At 43.0% G+C, this 13,158-nt stretch overlaps 1 protein-coding gene across 1 annotated transcript; it reads right to left on the bottom strand.

Moving 5' to 3' along the window:
- Positions 1-9,238: 9,238 nt before the first annotated feature.
- Positions 9,239-11,629, bottom strand: LOC134439317 (trace amine-associated receptor 13c-like). Its single transcript, XM_063189223.1, has 2 exons — positions 11,305-11,629; positions 9,239-10,209 (listed from the first exon to the last, which is right to left on the bottom strand). Exons 1-2 carry the CDS (start codon positions 11,627-11,629, stop codon positions 9,239-9,241), a joined length of 1,296 nt encoding a protein of 431 aa, XP_063045293.1.
- Positions 11,630-13,158: the final 1,529 nt, after the last annotated feature.

Raw genomic sequence — 13,158 nt, 5'->3', positions numbered from 1 at the left:
AACACAAAGGCAGACACAGACCATCCAGTTTAATCCTGGCATAGTCTCTATTGTTAGGCGTCTACACTGTCAGGAGTTTGCTGTATATCAGACAATTCATACAAGTTTATTGGAGTTACTTGATGTTTTTATATTCATATTCAGTATATGTGCTATACAGTTAGGCATATATATATATAAACACTTTGGAGTTTCTTTTGCCTTAAGACATGTAAAAGTTTTTATCTTTTACCTGACATGTTTCGACGGTGTACTTCCGTCTTCATCAGAGGGTCACTGTGATGTTGCTGAGTGACGTGCTTTAAAAACAGCTGATGTTGTTGTGGAGGTGTGACCTCCCTGTCAAAAATGAAATGAAACATGTCAGGTAAAAGATAAAAACTTTTACATGTCTTAAGGCAAAAGAAACTCCAAAGTGTTTAAGTTAAACAGTTAGACATAATGAACTTAATACATATATATATATATATTTACACACTGACACAATTTTCATCTTCTTTGTTCTATACACCACCTCAATGGATTTGAAATTAAACAAACAAGATGCACTAGAACAGCATTTTTTCCTCTTAAATTTGAGAGTATTTACATCCAAATCAGGTGACCTCTGTAATCTGGAGTTAAAGTACAACAGTTGCTTTATGGACCTCCCAATTTTAACGAACCACTGTATTACCCATTTCTAAACAAGCAATCCACCCATTTAATGAATAAATTAAAAACAGCATAGTATTACCCATAGGAAAAGTCGTTTCATGGCCGAATATCTTCAGCAGAGCAGAGCTCCAAATGGTACACAACATAGAATGTGAGGTTATAATGTGAAATTAAGGGCCCAACGTAAAAAAAAAAAGAAAAGCGTTTTTTTTCCTTTAATTTTTGTCTCATCTGTCTCATCTTGTCTCATTTGTGTCTCATCTAGAAGTTGTTGGCAAAGCCGAATCTGGTATTGCTATTTTTGATTCTCAACAATTGTTTACGTCTTGTAGTGAACCCCCTGTATTTACTATGGTTTTGAAGGTTTCACGTTATCGCGACTCGCCAATTACTGCTCTTAAGTGAAGTATGCGTGAACATCTTCCAAGTGTCTTGCTCTTGATTCGTGGAATTTCCAAGGCTGCACTTGCTGCATCCTTGTTGTGACAACATATCCAGAATCCGTCACGTCGCAAGTGCCTCCTTGACAATTCTTCATATCAAGGGTGTGGAAATTCTGAAGGACACTTCACTTTGGAACAGTACTTGGCGAGCAATGTTGTGCGTGAACGCGTTCAAAAGAACGCGTTCATTGAACACGCTCATTTTTTCATGAACGTTGAACTGAACGCAACAAATTTTTTAATAAAGAACTTGAATGTGAATTATTTCACATTACGTGTCATGTTTGGCATATTTGTGCAATTGACTTTTGCCTTCATTAGGTCTATCTTCATTCAAGACTTTTGCTCATGTAAATTAATTCATACACAAACAGATAGGCTATATAATATCATATAAAATTATATATACATATTTCATGTTGTATATATTATATTATATTATATTATATTATTTATTTATTTATTTAAATGCTAGTAGACTTCATTGCAGGACTTTGGATGTCTTGGAGATACGGAAATTAAAATGACCTAGCATCTTGTTGATGGGATAATAAAGGCTTAACACACCTGACTGTGGAATAGCTGAGCAGGCTACGGTCAAATTACATGTGGTCCCTCTAAAAGTGGGGAGCATATACAAAAATATTCTATCCCGTTAATGTGATTTGGATGTAAACACTTATTACACTGAGGCCGTTTCTCAAAGTGAAATGTGCTGCCCTTGCTAGGATGAGTAGTGCCCATTTTTCGAAGATTTCACGTTATCGCGACTCGCCTATTACTGCTCTTAAGTGAAGTATGCGTGAACATCTTCCAAGTGCCTTGCTCTTGATTCGTGGAATTTCCAAGGCTGCACTTGCTGCATCCTTGTTGTGACAACATATCCAGAATCCTTCACGTCGCAAGTGCCTCCTTGACAATTCTTCATATCAAGGGTGTGGAAATTCTGAAGGACACTTCACTTTGGAACAGTACTTGGCGAGCTGCAATGACATGAAATCCTCGAAAAATGGGCATTACACATACTAGCATAACACTTTTAGAAACATCCAATGCCTTGATTCTGTTCTGCATCAAATTATCTCACTATCAATCTGTCATCCTTTTGCACAAATTGAGGAAAGATTAAACAAGCCTTAAAATACTCAATCCTCACAACATCATGTATGGGGCACCCATACCTGCTGAATTTGTGCCATGGAACATTGTGAAGAGGTTGCCCATAGCATCTACCTACAGCACCTGCAGCTCATGAACATTTTCTAAGGTCCCTCGCATTTCAGCTGGGCAGGCAATGAGCCATTTGTAAGGACTGGAGGGCATGTGATAGTGGCACTGTGCCCTTTGCAAATCTGTCTTGGGGGAAATTTTGCTAATATGTCTTGGGGAAGAGTTCCAACCGACCAAAACAGCTCTTGAAAGCCTCTCTCTGTGCGTTTGATTAAAATAAAGGGTAATCCAAAAGCCAATTTTCCCAGCCCCTTTTGTATGCACGTCACAGTCGTCTTTGCATGCTTTATCATTTCGGATCCAGACAAAAAGAGAGAGTACCCATCACCATTAGCCAGAGGACTTACGCTTCCTTCTGGGTGTCAATGGTGATCCACAGGTAGCTGCCATTCCAATGTTCCCCACAAGTAGCATTTCCCCTCGAGTGGCCTCCAAATTAATTAAAAGCTCATCAGAGCCGCCCTCTTCCCAAAAAGATACGAGGACATTAATATGCACGCCCCTGACTCATCGCACGCACAGCCAGGCTTACAATATGTCCACCGTCTGCAGTCCCCTTGCCACTGGCCACATTCCCAAATAACTGATTTTCATTCTTCTCACATCTGGGGAGAAGAGGGAGCCATTCCCCATTACAGCTGTGTCATGGTTCTTTCATTCCACTATGTAATTGTGCGGCTTTGTTGTTTCTTTTGAAGCAAATGAGTGCGTGGGCTGGCCACACATTATGTTATGTGGTGTGCAAAGTCTTTGCCCCTTAGGAACACAGAGGAATTATGGCAAGAGCAACTCGGCTGGGGAAGCTATTGTCCGGGGAAATGTATTGCAAGTCTGTGTTTTCATGTTTTCTATTATTGTGTGTCTGTATGGGAAGCTGAAAAATCTATAAAGAGCCATTTGTTTGTTTGGTATCGTTTTAACTGTTGTTTTCGTCTTTAACAGTTTCACATTCCGTCAGCTTGCAGTTGCCATTTTTCTAGAAGACAGGATGAATGCATTCCAGCAAATGGCATAGAATTGAAAGCCAAATCCCAACATTACCTATTCAAATAATTGATAGATATTTGAATTAGTCGTCTATGCGTCTGTCAGGCTTCATCCACATTATGAAGATATTTGCTTTCATAGATGCCTAAAAAGCAGAAAATATTTAAGTAGCTGCTTTTTCCCCCCACCTTGAAATATTTCACTATTTTACACCAGTAGACTTGGAAAGGCCTTGCTTGGAGAGGCCTTGAGCATACTCTTTTTTTATTCTCTTTGTGTGTGTGTGTGCGCTTTCTCACGTGATCAATTGATGCCGTGCATCAGCCTCCAGAGCTGGTGTATGAATGTGGGAATGTGTATGTGTGTGTGTATTTTGAAAGCGCTTTGAATTCAACTTCATGCAGTAGTTGTGATACTGCAGTAGTACTTACATAATATTTTCAAAAATGATAGTATCTTCACTAAGTACACACCTTACCAAATACATAGCTGATATTCCCCTTGGAAAGTTTTGCAATTTTACATCAATAGACTTTAAAAATTGCTGAAAAAAAGGCCTTGACATTTTAAACAAGGACTGCAAACCTTAGTGTACCAACTTCTATGATATTGTTGAAAAACCAGGCCTGGCCAATTGCTTGATCTCATCACACATGCACACGATTGAAGTTTTTATGATTTTTTTGTTATTGAGAATGTTATGTTAGTACATAGCTGCTATTCCCATTTGAAACCTTTAAAAAATGTACATCAATAGACTTTAAAAAAAATGGTTAAAGAAGGCATGGACATTTTCATCAAAGACAGCAAACCTTTTTACCTTCTACTATAATTTTGATAAGCCGAAACGTGTTGGCTTGATGTCCATGATTTAATAAAGGATTTTTAAACGGACTGCCTCGGACCCGCTCTCTTGACCTCCCGTTTTGCATTTTTGAATACAGATGAGCACCTGAAGATTTATGTGTTTTGCCCACAGACACAACTTATTCCTCTCTCTACTCAATTAAGACTGAAAATGATTGGAAAAGGCCTTGAAATTTGAAACAAAGACTATCATTTTGATAAGTCAGGGCTGAACAGTTGGCTGATCTCCTCGGCAAGTGCACAGGTGCACACGGCTGAAGGTTTTCGATTTTTTTTTTTGCTCCCAGAGCAGCAGTTCCCTGTGGTGTGTCTGTCCTTTTTGGGAGCGTGATGAAGAGTGCGTGAGGCATTTCTGGCGCTTAAAGGTCACTAGAAATCAATAATCTGTGTCGCCGTTCCATCGCATTGCTTGATTCGGTCTGAAGCCGTCTCCTTGGGTCGCAGTCAAACCCTCTGCAGAGACCTCCTGAGGAAAGTTTATTTTCTGCATGTCTGAAGCTCCATGACATTATTTTGTTACCTCTACTTGTTAATATTCGAGCCACTCAATGGCATTTATTGACGTTTGGTTTCATTACATCAGACAACAATGAGGTCGTCAGGTTTACCGCTGTTTATTGTCGTGGAGGATCTTTGTTTTGTTCCACCACAAGCATGGCAACCGATAATGCCGCTTTATGCTGGCCCTGTCTGCTCCGAGACTAATGATACACCGGGCTGCTTTAATGAGAGCGCTGGCCGAGACGACATGCGGACCTCTTCAGACAGTGGCGTGGGGAAAGAATACTGTAGCCTATGTACTCTGATACGGCTGGTGGAGGAGGTGGAGCAGGCCTTAATTATACCCCGCTGCTTAACTGGAGTGTCCTCTACCACATAAATAACAGCCATGCACTCGTGTGTCTGTCTGTGTCTGTGTCTGTGTGCGTGTGCGTGCATGTGTGCGTACGTGTATATGTGTACGTGTTTGTTTTTGCCACACAGTTGTGTGTATGAGTGTGTTTGTGCTGTATGTGTCTGCACGCATGCACGTGTGTGTGTTTGTGTGTGTATGTGTATATGTGTGTGTGTGTGTGTGTGTGTGTGTGTGTGTGTGTGTGTGTGTGCGGGCACGTTGTGTGTGTTTGTGATGAGTACATCTAAGTGCTGTTGTTCAGTCAGCTGGAGCAGACCAGGTAGTTCAGATCAGGTAGGCGTATCAATCACACTAACAGACACGTGAGGCAACAGAGAGAGCCCTGGCACATGTGAGCAGAGGGCACTGTGGGGGCCATGAGGGGCATCTGGATGAGCCCTTTTTGTATTGTGGGCTATGATAAAGAAAACAAATGAGGGATGATGTTTTTCTGTTGAGTTGTGCTGTGCAATTGTGCATTTGCTCGGAAAATTGGTTATGAGCAAAATATTTCTTTCCTCTGACTTGGCTAGCCGTGGAGCCAATCGTGGCCTCTGACAGCTTCCCTGGAGCCAATGACAGCAGAACATCAGTCCATCTCGCGTTAAGCCCACTAATTCTGCTGGGAACTTATAATGGAAGAGATAGCCAGCTTGGCTGTACTGATTTGGTCCCAAAATGGATTCAGCGTTGCTGAAAGTCTGGACGAGTGCAGGCTAAAGCTGTACTCAGAGAGGTGGAACCACCCCCTTATTAACGGCAATCCTGGCAGGCATTGTTTCTATGAGGTAGACCTGAGCAATGGAAATGAATGCAGAGAGGCTCACCTCTGTCAAAAAATGGCTTAATAATGTGAACATTTCCAATGAGACACTATACAAGGACAATAGTTGAAATGTGCTGCTAAATATCTACCTAATATGAACTAATTTTAAAATGTATTTTATCCACTCACATGATTTTCTCCATTGATGCCTCATAGATGCCTAAAAGCAGAAAACATTTAAGTAGCTGTTTTTTTTTGTTTTGTTTTTTAACTTTGAAGCATTTTACTATTTTATGTCAGTAGACTTGGAAAGGCCTTGCTTTTCTTTAAACAAAGAGTGCAGACCTTGAAAAAACAGGCCTGGACAATTGCTTGATCTCGTCACATACACATGACTGAAAGTTTTATGTTTTTTGAAAATATTATGAAAGTAGTACTTATGTGCTGCTAAATAGATACTGAATATGAACTGATTTTAAAATGTATTTGATCAACTCACATGATTTCTCCATTGATTTGCATTGACTAAAGAACACAGGTCTACACAAAATGGAGGCTGCACTTGCCGTGCCAAGTCTTTTTTTTCTACCTCTATGGCTGTACTGTTTTGCCAAAAGATTGCAAGATGCTGGCATGCTTTAGTGTCCTTCAAAGCTTCAGCAGCATCATGTTAAGTGGCCATGGGGTCACCAGACCGCATCATTTTTTGTGTGTGGTTGCTCAACAAATCATTTTAGAGCCACCGCTATGCCACCTGCTACCTTCCCCACCACACACACACACACACACACACACACGCGCACACACACACACACACACAAAAACATTCACCATTGTTTACGGTATTTTTTTTGTTGGCAGAAATCATCTAAAAGCCTCAATTATATGGTCTGTATATCAAAGCGATTTGTTTCAGTGGTTTCCGCCACTGAGAAAACAAAATCAGCATAATTGCATAATTGAGATAAATATCTGTTTTTGTTGAACTCTGTTTCTGTTATTCTTGTCCGACTGCATTTTCTCCTTTCTCAGTCTTTAACTCTTTTTCATTAGCTCGCACTCTTTCTTGTCATGCAGCAGCGCCGCAGTCATGTGACTGGCCCATGTGTCACATCGCGTTTTTCACGAGGACCGCTGGAGGAGGGATATGCTTTTCTTCTTTTATCTCGGCCATATCCCTGATAAATATCAGCCTCAGCCCTACCCTCATACCCCCTTTGCAATATTTCAAAGGACCCTGGGTTATCTGTGATAGTCACAAAAAAAGGTGGCAATTATTAAGGCCTTATTATTAAAAGGGGTTTGGAGCTGCCAGATTGAATGATTATTTGGTCGGAAAAAACAATGACAAAGCACAAATTCAAATTAAGTACAATTAAATTAAGTGCAAATTCCAAATGTTGCATCACACTATATCTGGTCAGGAAATGAGGTTATCATTTCACATTTCATGGATCAAAATGGTTTATTTTCAATTGTGTAAATTTGAATCTTCCCCAATGTCTCTAAAACAACTACCTACTATGTTTAATTTAGTTACTGTATGGGAATGTTGAAAGTACACTCAGGCACAACCTTCTTCGATGTCTATGCCAAAATGCTGCTACTTTCATTTAAATTATTCATGTTTTTTTCCTGAGGCTGAGGTGGGGGCAATTTGGGGTGTTCTTGAATCATCAAACCTAAATCCTGAATCTGCAGGTTTTCTGCCTCCACCTGCTCTTACGTAAAGAGTACGAGATGCTGTGGTGGTCAGATATAAGAGTCCGTCTGTGATTGTGAACATGGCCGTAACTACCATTGAGGACACAGAGGTCATGTTCTCTGTATTTTTTTTTTCAGCAATGTAAAATGTATCCATGATGAAAATCGACATATGATCAACAATGATAAATTCAGTCTGTATGCGCCACCCCCATTTATCCTCAAGGCAGTGATTAATGAAAACAAACTTAAGCATTGTTTGAAGTGTTTGAAGCATTCTAAATGTACAGTGTACAGTAAATACACACAGTATTTGACATCGGTATTTGAAAATGTGTGGTTACGGCCCTGAGTGTGAAGACCGAGGTGAAATGTGTTCTAACAACCCCAGTCCTTGGCAAACAAGGCTGCTGAGCTTTGAAGACTTTCAGCCCGGGCTTCTCTCTGAAACACATCCAGAGCTGTCTGCCGCCATTAGTGTCGCTGGATGAGCAGTGGCAGAGAAAGCAATGGTTTTCACAGGTGTTTATTGGGTGAAAAAAAAACATCTGGAGGTCCTCGTCTTATCAATAATTCAACACAAATGAAACATTTCACACAGTTAAGAGTATTGACCTCGAGTCACATGAGATAAAGCAATAACCAAGAAAAAAAAATCTCACTCCAATATAGATTTTCATATTACTGTAGCAAACTCGGCAAAAGTGTACAGTATTTCAAAAAAAGGAATTGCTGGTTGAATTTCAAAAATGGTCAATATAGTTTCCTGTCATGTAGTCATGTGTGTTCCACATGTTGCAGCAAGAGGAAATCTGGAGGTTCAGCCCCAAAAGTAGACAATATTGTCATGAGAAAACAGGACATTTATGTGCTTAAAGGTTGGTTTTCTAAAGACTGTGTGTGTGTGTGTGTGTGTGTGTGTGTGTGTGTGTGTGTGTGTGTGTGTGTGTGTGTGTGTGTGTGTGTGTGTGTGTGTGTGTGTGTGTGTGTGTGTGTGTGTGTGTGTGTGTGTGTGTGTGTGTGTGTGTGTGTGTGTAAAATAAGGCATTATTTGAACGGCCTTTGGGTGCTGCAAGTATCTGACTGAAAATGCATTGAGTGCATTAATTTTAGTCACCTTTTTTCTGGGTAACAAAGCCGTAAGTGACAGTCATATCAAAAATAATATTTTGAAATACACAGTGTGAAACACAACATGAAATTACCAGAATGACCACATTTCCATATTTATATAAAGTGCATTGTTAGACATCACTCTTAAATGTGTCTTTGAGAACAGTCATTGCTGTTCAGTTTGGTTTTGCAAATGGTCCCTGAATTTAAAATAGTGCTTAAAGCCCAAGAACGACGGGATTCAGTTTCCATCTTTCTTATTTTCACAAAGTCAGCACCCTTGTTGGTGTGTGCTTGGTCCAGTTGCCAAGATGGCTGTGGGAAAGGGGCTGTTGTAGAGACAGTGGGCATTACTCAAAACTCTAGTGCGCGCACTTCCAAGTGTATCAGCCTAATTAGTCACGCCCAGTGATTGGATACTCTTTATTAGTCACGTCCAGTGATTTGATACTCCGCTGAGTTCACCAAAGAGTATCCAATCCCCGGGGCGTGATTAATTAGGCTGATACACTCGGAAGTGTGCGCACTAGAGTTTTGAGAAATGCCCAGTAACCACCGTAGTCCAGGGAAGTGTCCTCAAGTCTTCTCCCCCGTGGGGATGGAGCGTTCCCTGTGGAAAAGCAACGTGACGCCCTTCCGAAAACGCTGGTCCCTGACGCTGTAGATGACCACGTTGCAGCAGCTGTTGGCGGCCAGGATCCAGAAAGCAAAGAAGGAGAAGTTGCACCAGGTGTAGCCCACCACGTTGCCCAGCACAAACACGGCGATGGGCGAGAAGGAGGCCGTGAAGGCGAACGTCAGGATGCCGATGGTCTTGGCCGCCTTGATGTCGGAGAAAGACGGCCGGTGCTGGCACCAACCCCCTCCTCCTCCTCCGGAGCTCTCCCCACCCAGGCTCCCCTCTGCCAGCAGCTTGCGCTTGCGTGAGTACCTCCGGATGCTGGTGAAGGACACGATGTTGACGGCCAGCGTGCCGCCCAGCAGCGAGAAGTCGAAGGCGGGGAAGAGGAGCATGACGTGGGCGTCGGGCGGAGGCCGCGGCTGCTGCACCGGGTCCCAGAGCGGCGCGTAGTTGCACATGCGGCTGCAGGGGTTGTACTCCAGCGTGAAGCTACGGCTCAGCACCAGCGGCGCCACGGCCAGCAGGAAGCTGCCGGCCCAGCTGAGCAGGATGAGCAGCAGCGCGCGCCGCCGCGTCACCAGCACGTCCTTGTGCAGCGGCCGTAGGATGGCCACGCTGCGCTCCAGCGTCATCAGGAAGATGGTGCTGATGGACACGAAGGTGCAGCCGGCGAACACGGGTCCGATCAGCATGCACGGCTGCCAGGGTAAGGACGCGTTACTCCCGCCACCCCCACCACCACCGCCAGTAGTCCCACTGCTGCTGCTGATGCTGCTGGCATCGCTGTGATGCGCCATGTCCATAGGTGCCACTGAGGCCTGGTACCATGCAGGAGGAGTGCTGGTCACCATTAGCGAGATCTCAGTGTAGACGGAAAACGGCACCACCAGGACGCCGACGAGCATGTCCGCAATAGCCAGGGACACTTGAGTGGGAAAGAGAGTGAGAGAGGCAGAAAAGAGGGGGGAAGAAAGGAAATTACATGAGGTCACAATTACAAAGGCAAGTTGAAGACGTCTTTTTTCTCTCGGTCTTCAATGAAGTAGTTATCCGTTAGTTTTGTTGGAGGTGAACATACTTGGAAAACCTTTGATATAAGCGGACAATAAAAGGTCATGATTTGACCTCTTTTTCAGTGAGCATTGCTCGAAAGAGACATGAAATCATTCCACTTTCAGTAAGTCCCATCCTCCCTATTATGTCACTGTCATTTTCAACAACACTCTCAAGGAAGACGCTGGGCTTCAAACAGCTCAAGAGATTGCAAGTATGATTGGCAGGCATCGTCAGATTGGCCATGAATTGCACTTACTGCATAGCAGTTACTGTGCATATGGCCGCTGAGATGTCATTTTAAACCCACAGACACAGAAACACAGTTTTGCTGGAATTGTTAAAACAATTGCTGAAACAAAACACATCATATGTTATGTAACTGCAATTGGGTTGTACTATTGAGGATACTTTGGAAGCAGGATCTTTTCCCATATACGGTATAGCCTGCACTTGCATTACCTAAACTAATGTACCCATTCACAGGTTTATGTTGCATACCCCACTGAATAGATGCAAGTAACCTCAGTTGTACCTGCAACCCAGTTTGCCACCCAGGCCATAGCTACTGTACATGCTTATAGATACTGCATGTACTGTAAATTCAGCCTTACCTCAGAGATAGCCCTATGGTGGGTGTGTGTGACTTTCCAGAATGTATGTGCAGACATATTGTGATGTGTCAAAACCAAAAACGGGAGGGGGCGCTACTTTTGGGATTGAAATCATCATATCAATGTTACAGGAGTTACAGTAGACTGATAATAAAACCATGCAGAAGAAGTGGAAATATCAAAACCAGAAGGGGAGAAATTTTCCCTCCCCCTTGTGGTTTTTGCACCCACTGTACATACAGTACGTAGTACTATATCTATGGGGGCACACATGCAGTTTTAGATGGGAGGTAGCCCTGTGGGGTGCATAACTGTTACGATACTGTATGTACATGTATCTCATACAGCCTTACCTTTGAGGTAGCCCTGTGGGGTGCGCGACTGCCGCGTCTGCATGAAGACGGTGAGAGTGACCACGTTCCCCACCACAATGGCGAAGGCCAGGGTGACCATGAACACCACAGCTAGGGTGCGGTTCAGCAGACCGCAGCAGCACAGCGTGCAGAGCGCCGGGGCCTGTGGCTGCCCGCTGCTCCCCTTCTCCTGCCCCACCTCCTGGTGGTTGTACCCGCCGGGCATCGCGGGCACTGTCAGGTTGATGGTTCCATCTGCGAAGACCCCCTGGAGTGTTTCGGTGCCCCAGGGGAGCACGCTGAGGTTGGCTAGCAGAGCAGTCATCCCACGCATATACGGCACACGCTCGAGGGGCTGGAGAAGTGGATGTGTGGATGTACCGGTGCGGTTGTTCTGGGATTATATCAACAGAGGAAGTAGTTGTTTTTGCAGTGTCATGTTGAAATGATGGCCCTGTAATGACAAAGAAAGAGACAGAGAGAGGGATGTAAATACAGTCAGCAGTCAGCAGAAGGAGCTGAACAAAAGAAAGGAAATGACAGCACCAATCAAACTGAGAGAGAACATGGGCTTAATTGTCATTGTGGCAGACACTATTCTGTGAGTGGACACGGAGCAGTAGCATTTTAAAATCGCGCCCACTCAGAGCATCAGTGATGTTTCATCCATGCTGGAAAGAATGGCCAATCAGTACCGCCATTATGGAATCTGAAACTTTGACATGCACACCAAGCTCCACTGTGTAATGCATCTTTCTCCTTTTTTTGCTACGGTCTCTCTCTCTAAACTGGCTCTTGTATTCCTAGTTATGCCAACTGTCCTAATTTGGTCTTCCTGACCAATGTCGGCCACGCTTTTTAAAACGTTCAATTTCAGCTGACAAAACTCGTATTCTGTCAAGGTGGGCTGCTTTGTCAAGTTAAGCTACAGTGCCTATAGGCTGTTCCCTTACAAAAATCTACTATGTTTTTTGTGTAGTAACCATGGTTTTACCATGGTATGTAAAGGTTACTATAAGTACTCTGAACCAACCATAGTATTACTATGGCTTATTCATGGTTTTTGGGCAACTATGAAATCGTGGCTCCTGACTATGGTTTAAGCATCGTTTTACTATCAAAACTAACCATGGTTTTAATCATGGATTTACCACGGTTTATAGGTATTCATGGTTTTGGGGTAAACATGAAAACCATGGTCTAACTACAGTGTACTCTTTGCCATAAACCCGAACTATAGTGACGAATCATGGTTTATGTGGTTACCCCAACCCCCTAAAAAAAAACATAAAAATAAGTTGTAGGTAGCCATTGTGTAATGGCTGGGGAATTGGACCGAAGATCACAGAGTTGCTGGTTTGAATCCCGCCCTTGCCTCTCTGTACACCTCCATCCATGGCAGAAGGGCCCTTGAGCAAGGAAACTAACGCCACATTACTCCAAGGACTGTAACCAATACCCTGTAATATCTGTGAGGCGCTTTGGATAAAAAAGCGTCAGCTAAGTCTAATGTAGCCTAATAAATAACTATTAACCATGGTAAAACCATGGTTAGTTTTCATAGTGGTATGTATGTATGTTCATATAGTTAATTTTTGTAAGGGTATAGTTAAATCAAACCATGGTTAAACCATAGTCATAAACCATGCCCCCCAAAAACATGAAAACTATGAATAACCATGGTTAATTATCGTAAAGGTTAACATAGCCCAAACTCAAACAGCCAAACCCTAACTCTTTGTGGCTGAGCTGAGCTGAGCTGGATGGGTATCTCATATTGACTCAATACTGCACCTCTCTGCTACCTCAATCGTCCACTCAGCTGGAAAGTGAGAGAAAAACCCGGAAAGGCAA

This window comes from Engraulis encrasicolus, chromosome 22, assembly GCF_034702125.1.
Source record: "Engraulis encrasicolus isolate BLACKSEA-1 chromosome 22, IST_EnEncr_1.0, whole genome shotgun sequence".
NCBI classification, from domain to species: domain Eukaryota; kingdom Metazoa; phylum Chordata; class Actinopteri; order Clupeiformes; family Engraulidae; genus Engraulis; species Engraulis encrasicolus.
The sequence above is the reverse complement of the archived record's forward strand: the minus strand, read 5'-3'. Positions and strand labels throughout refer to the sequence as shown.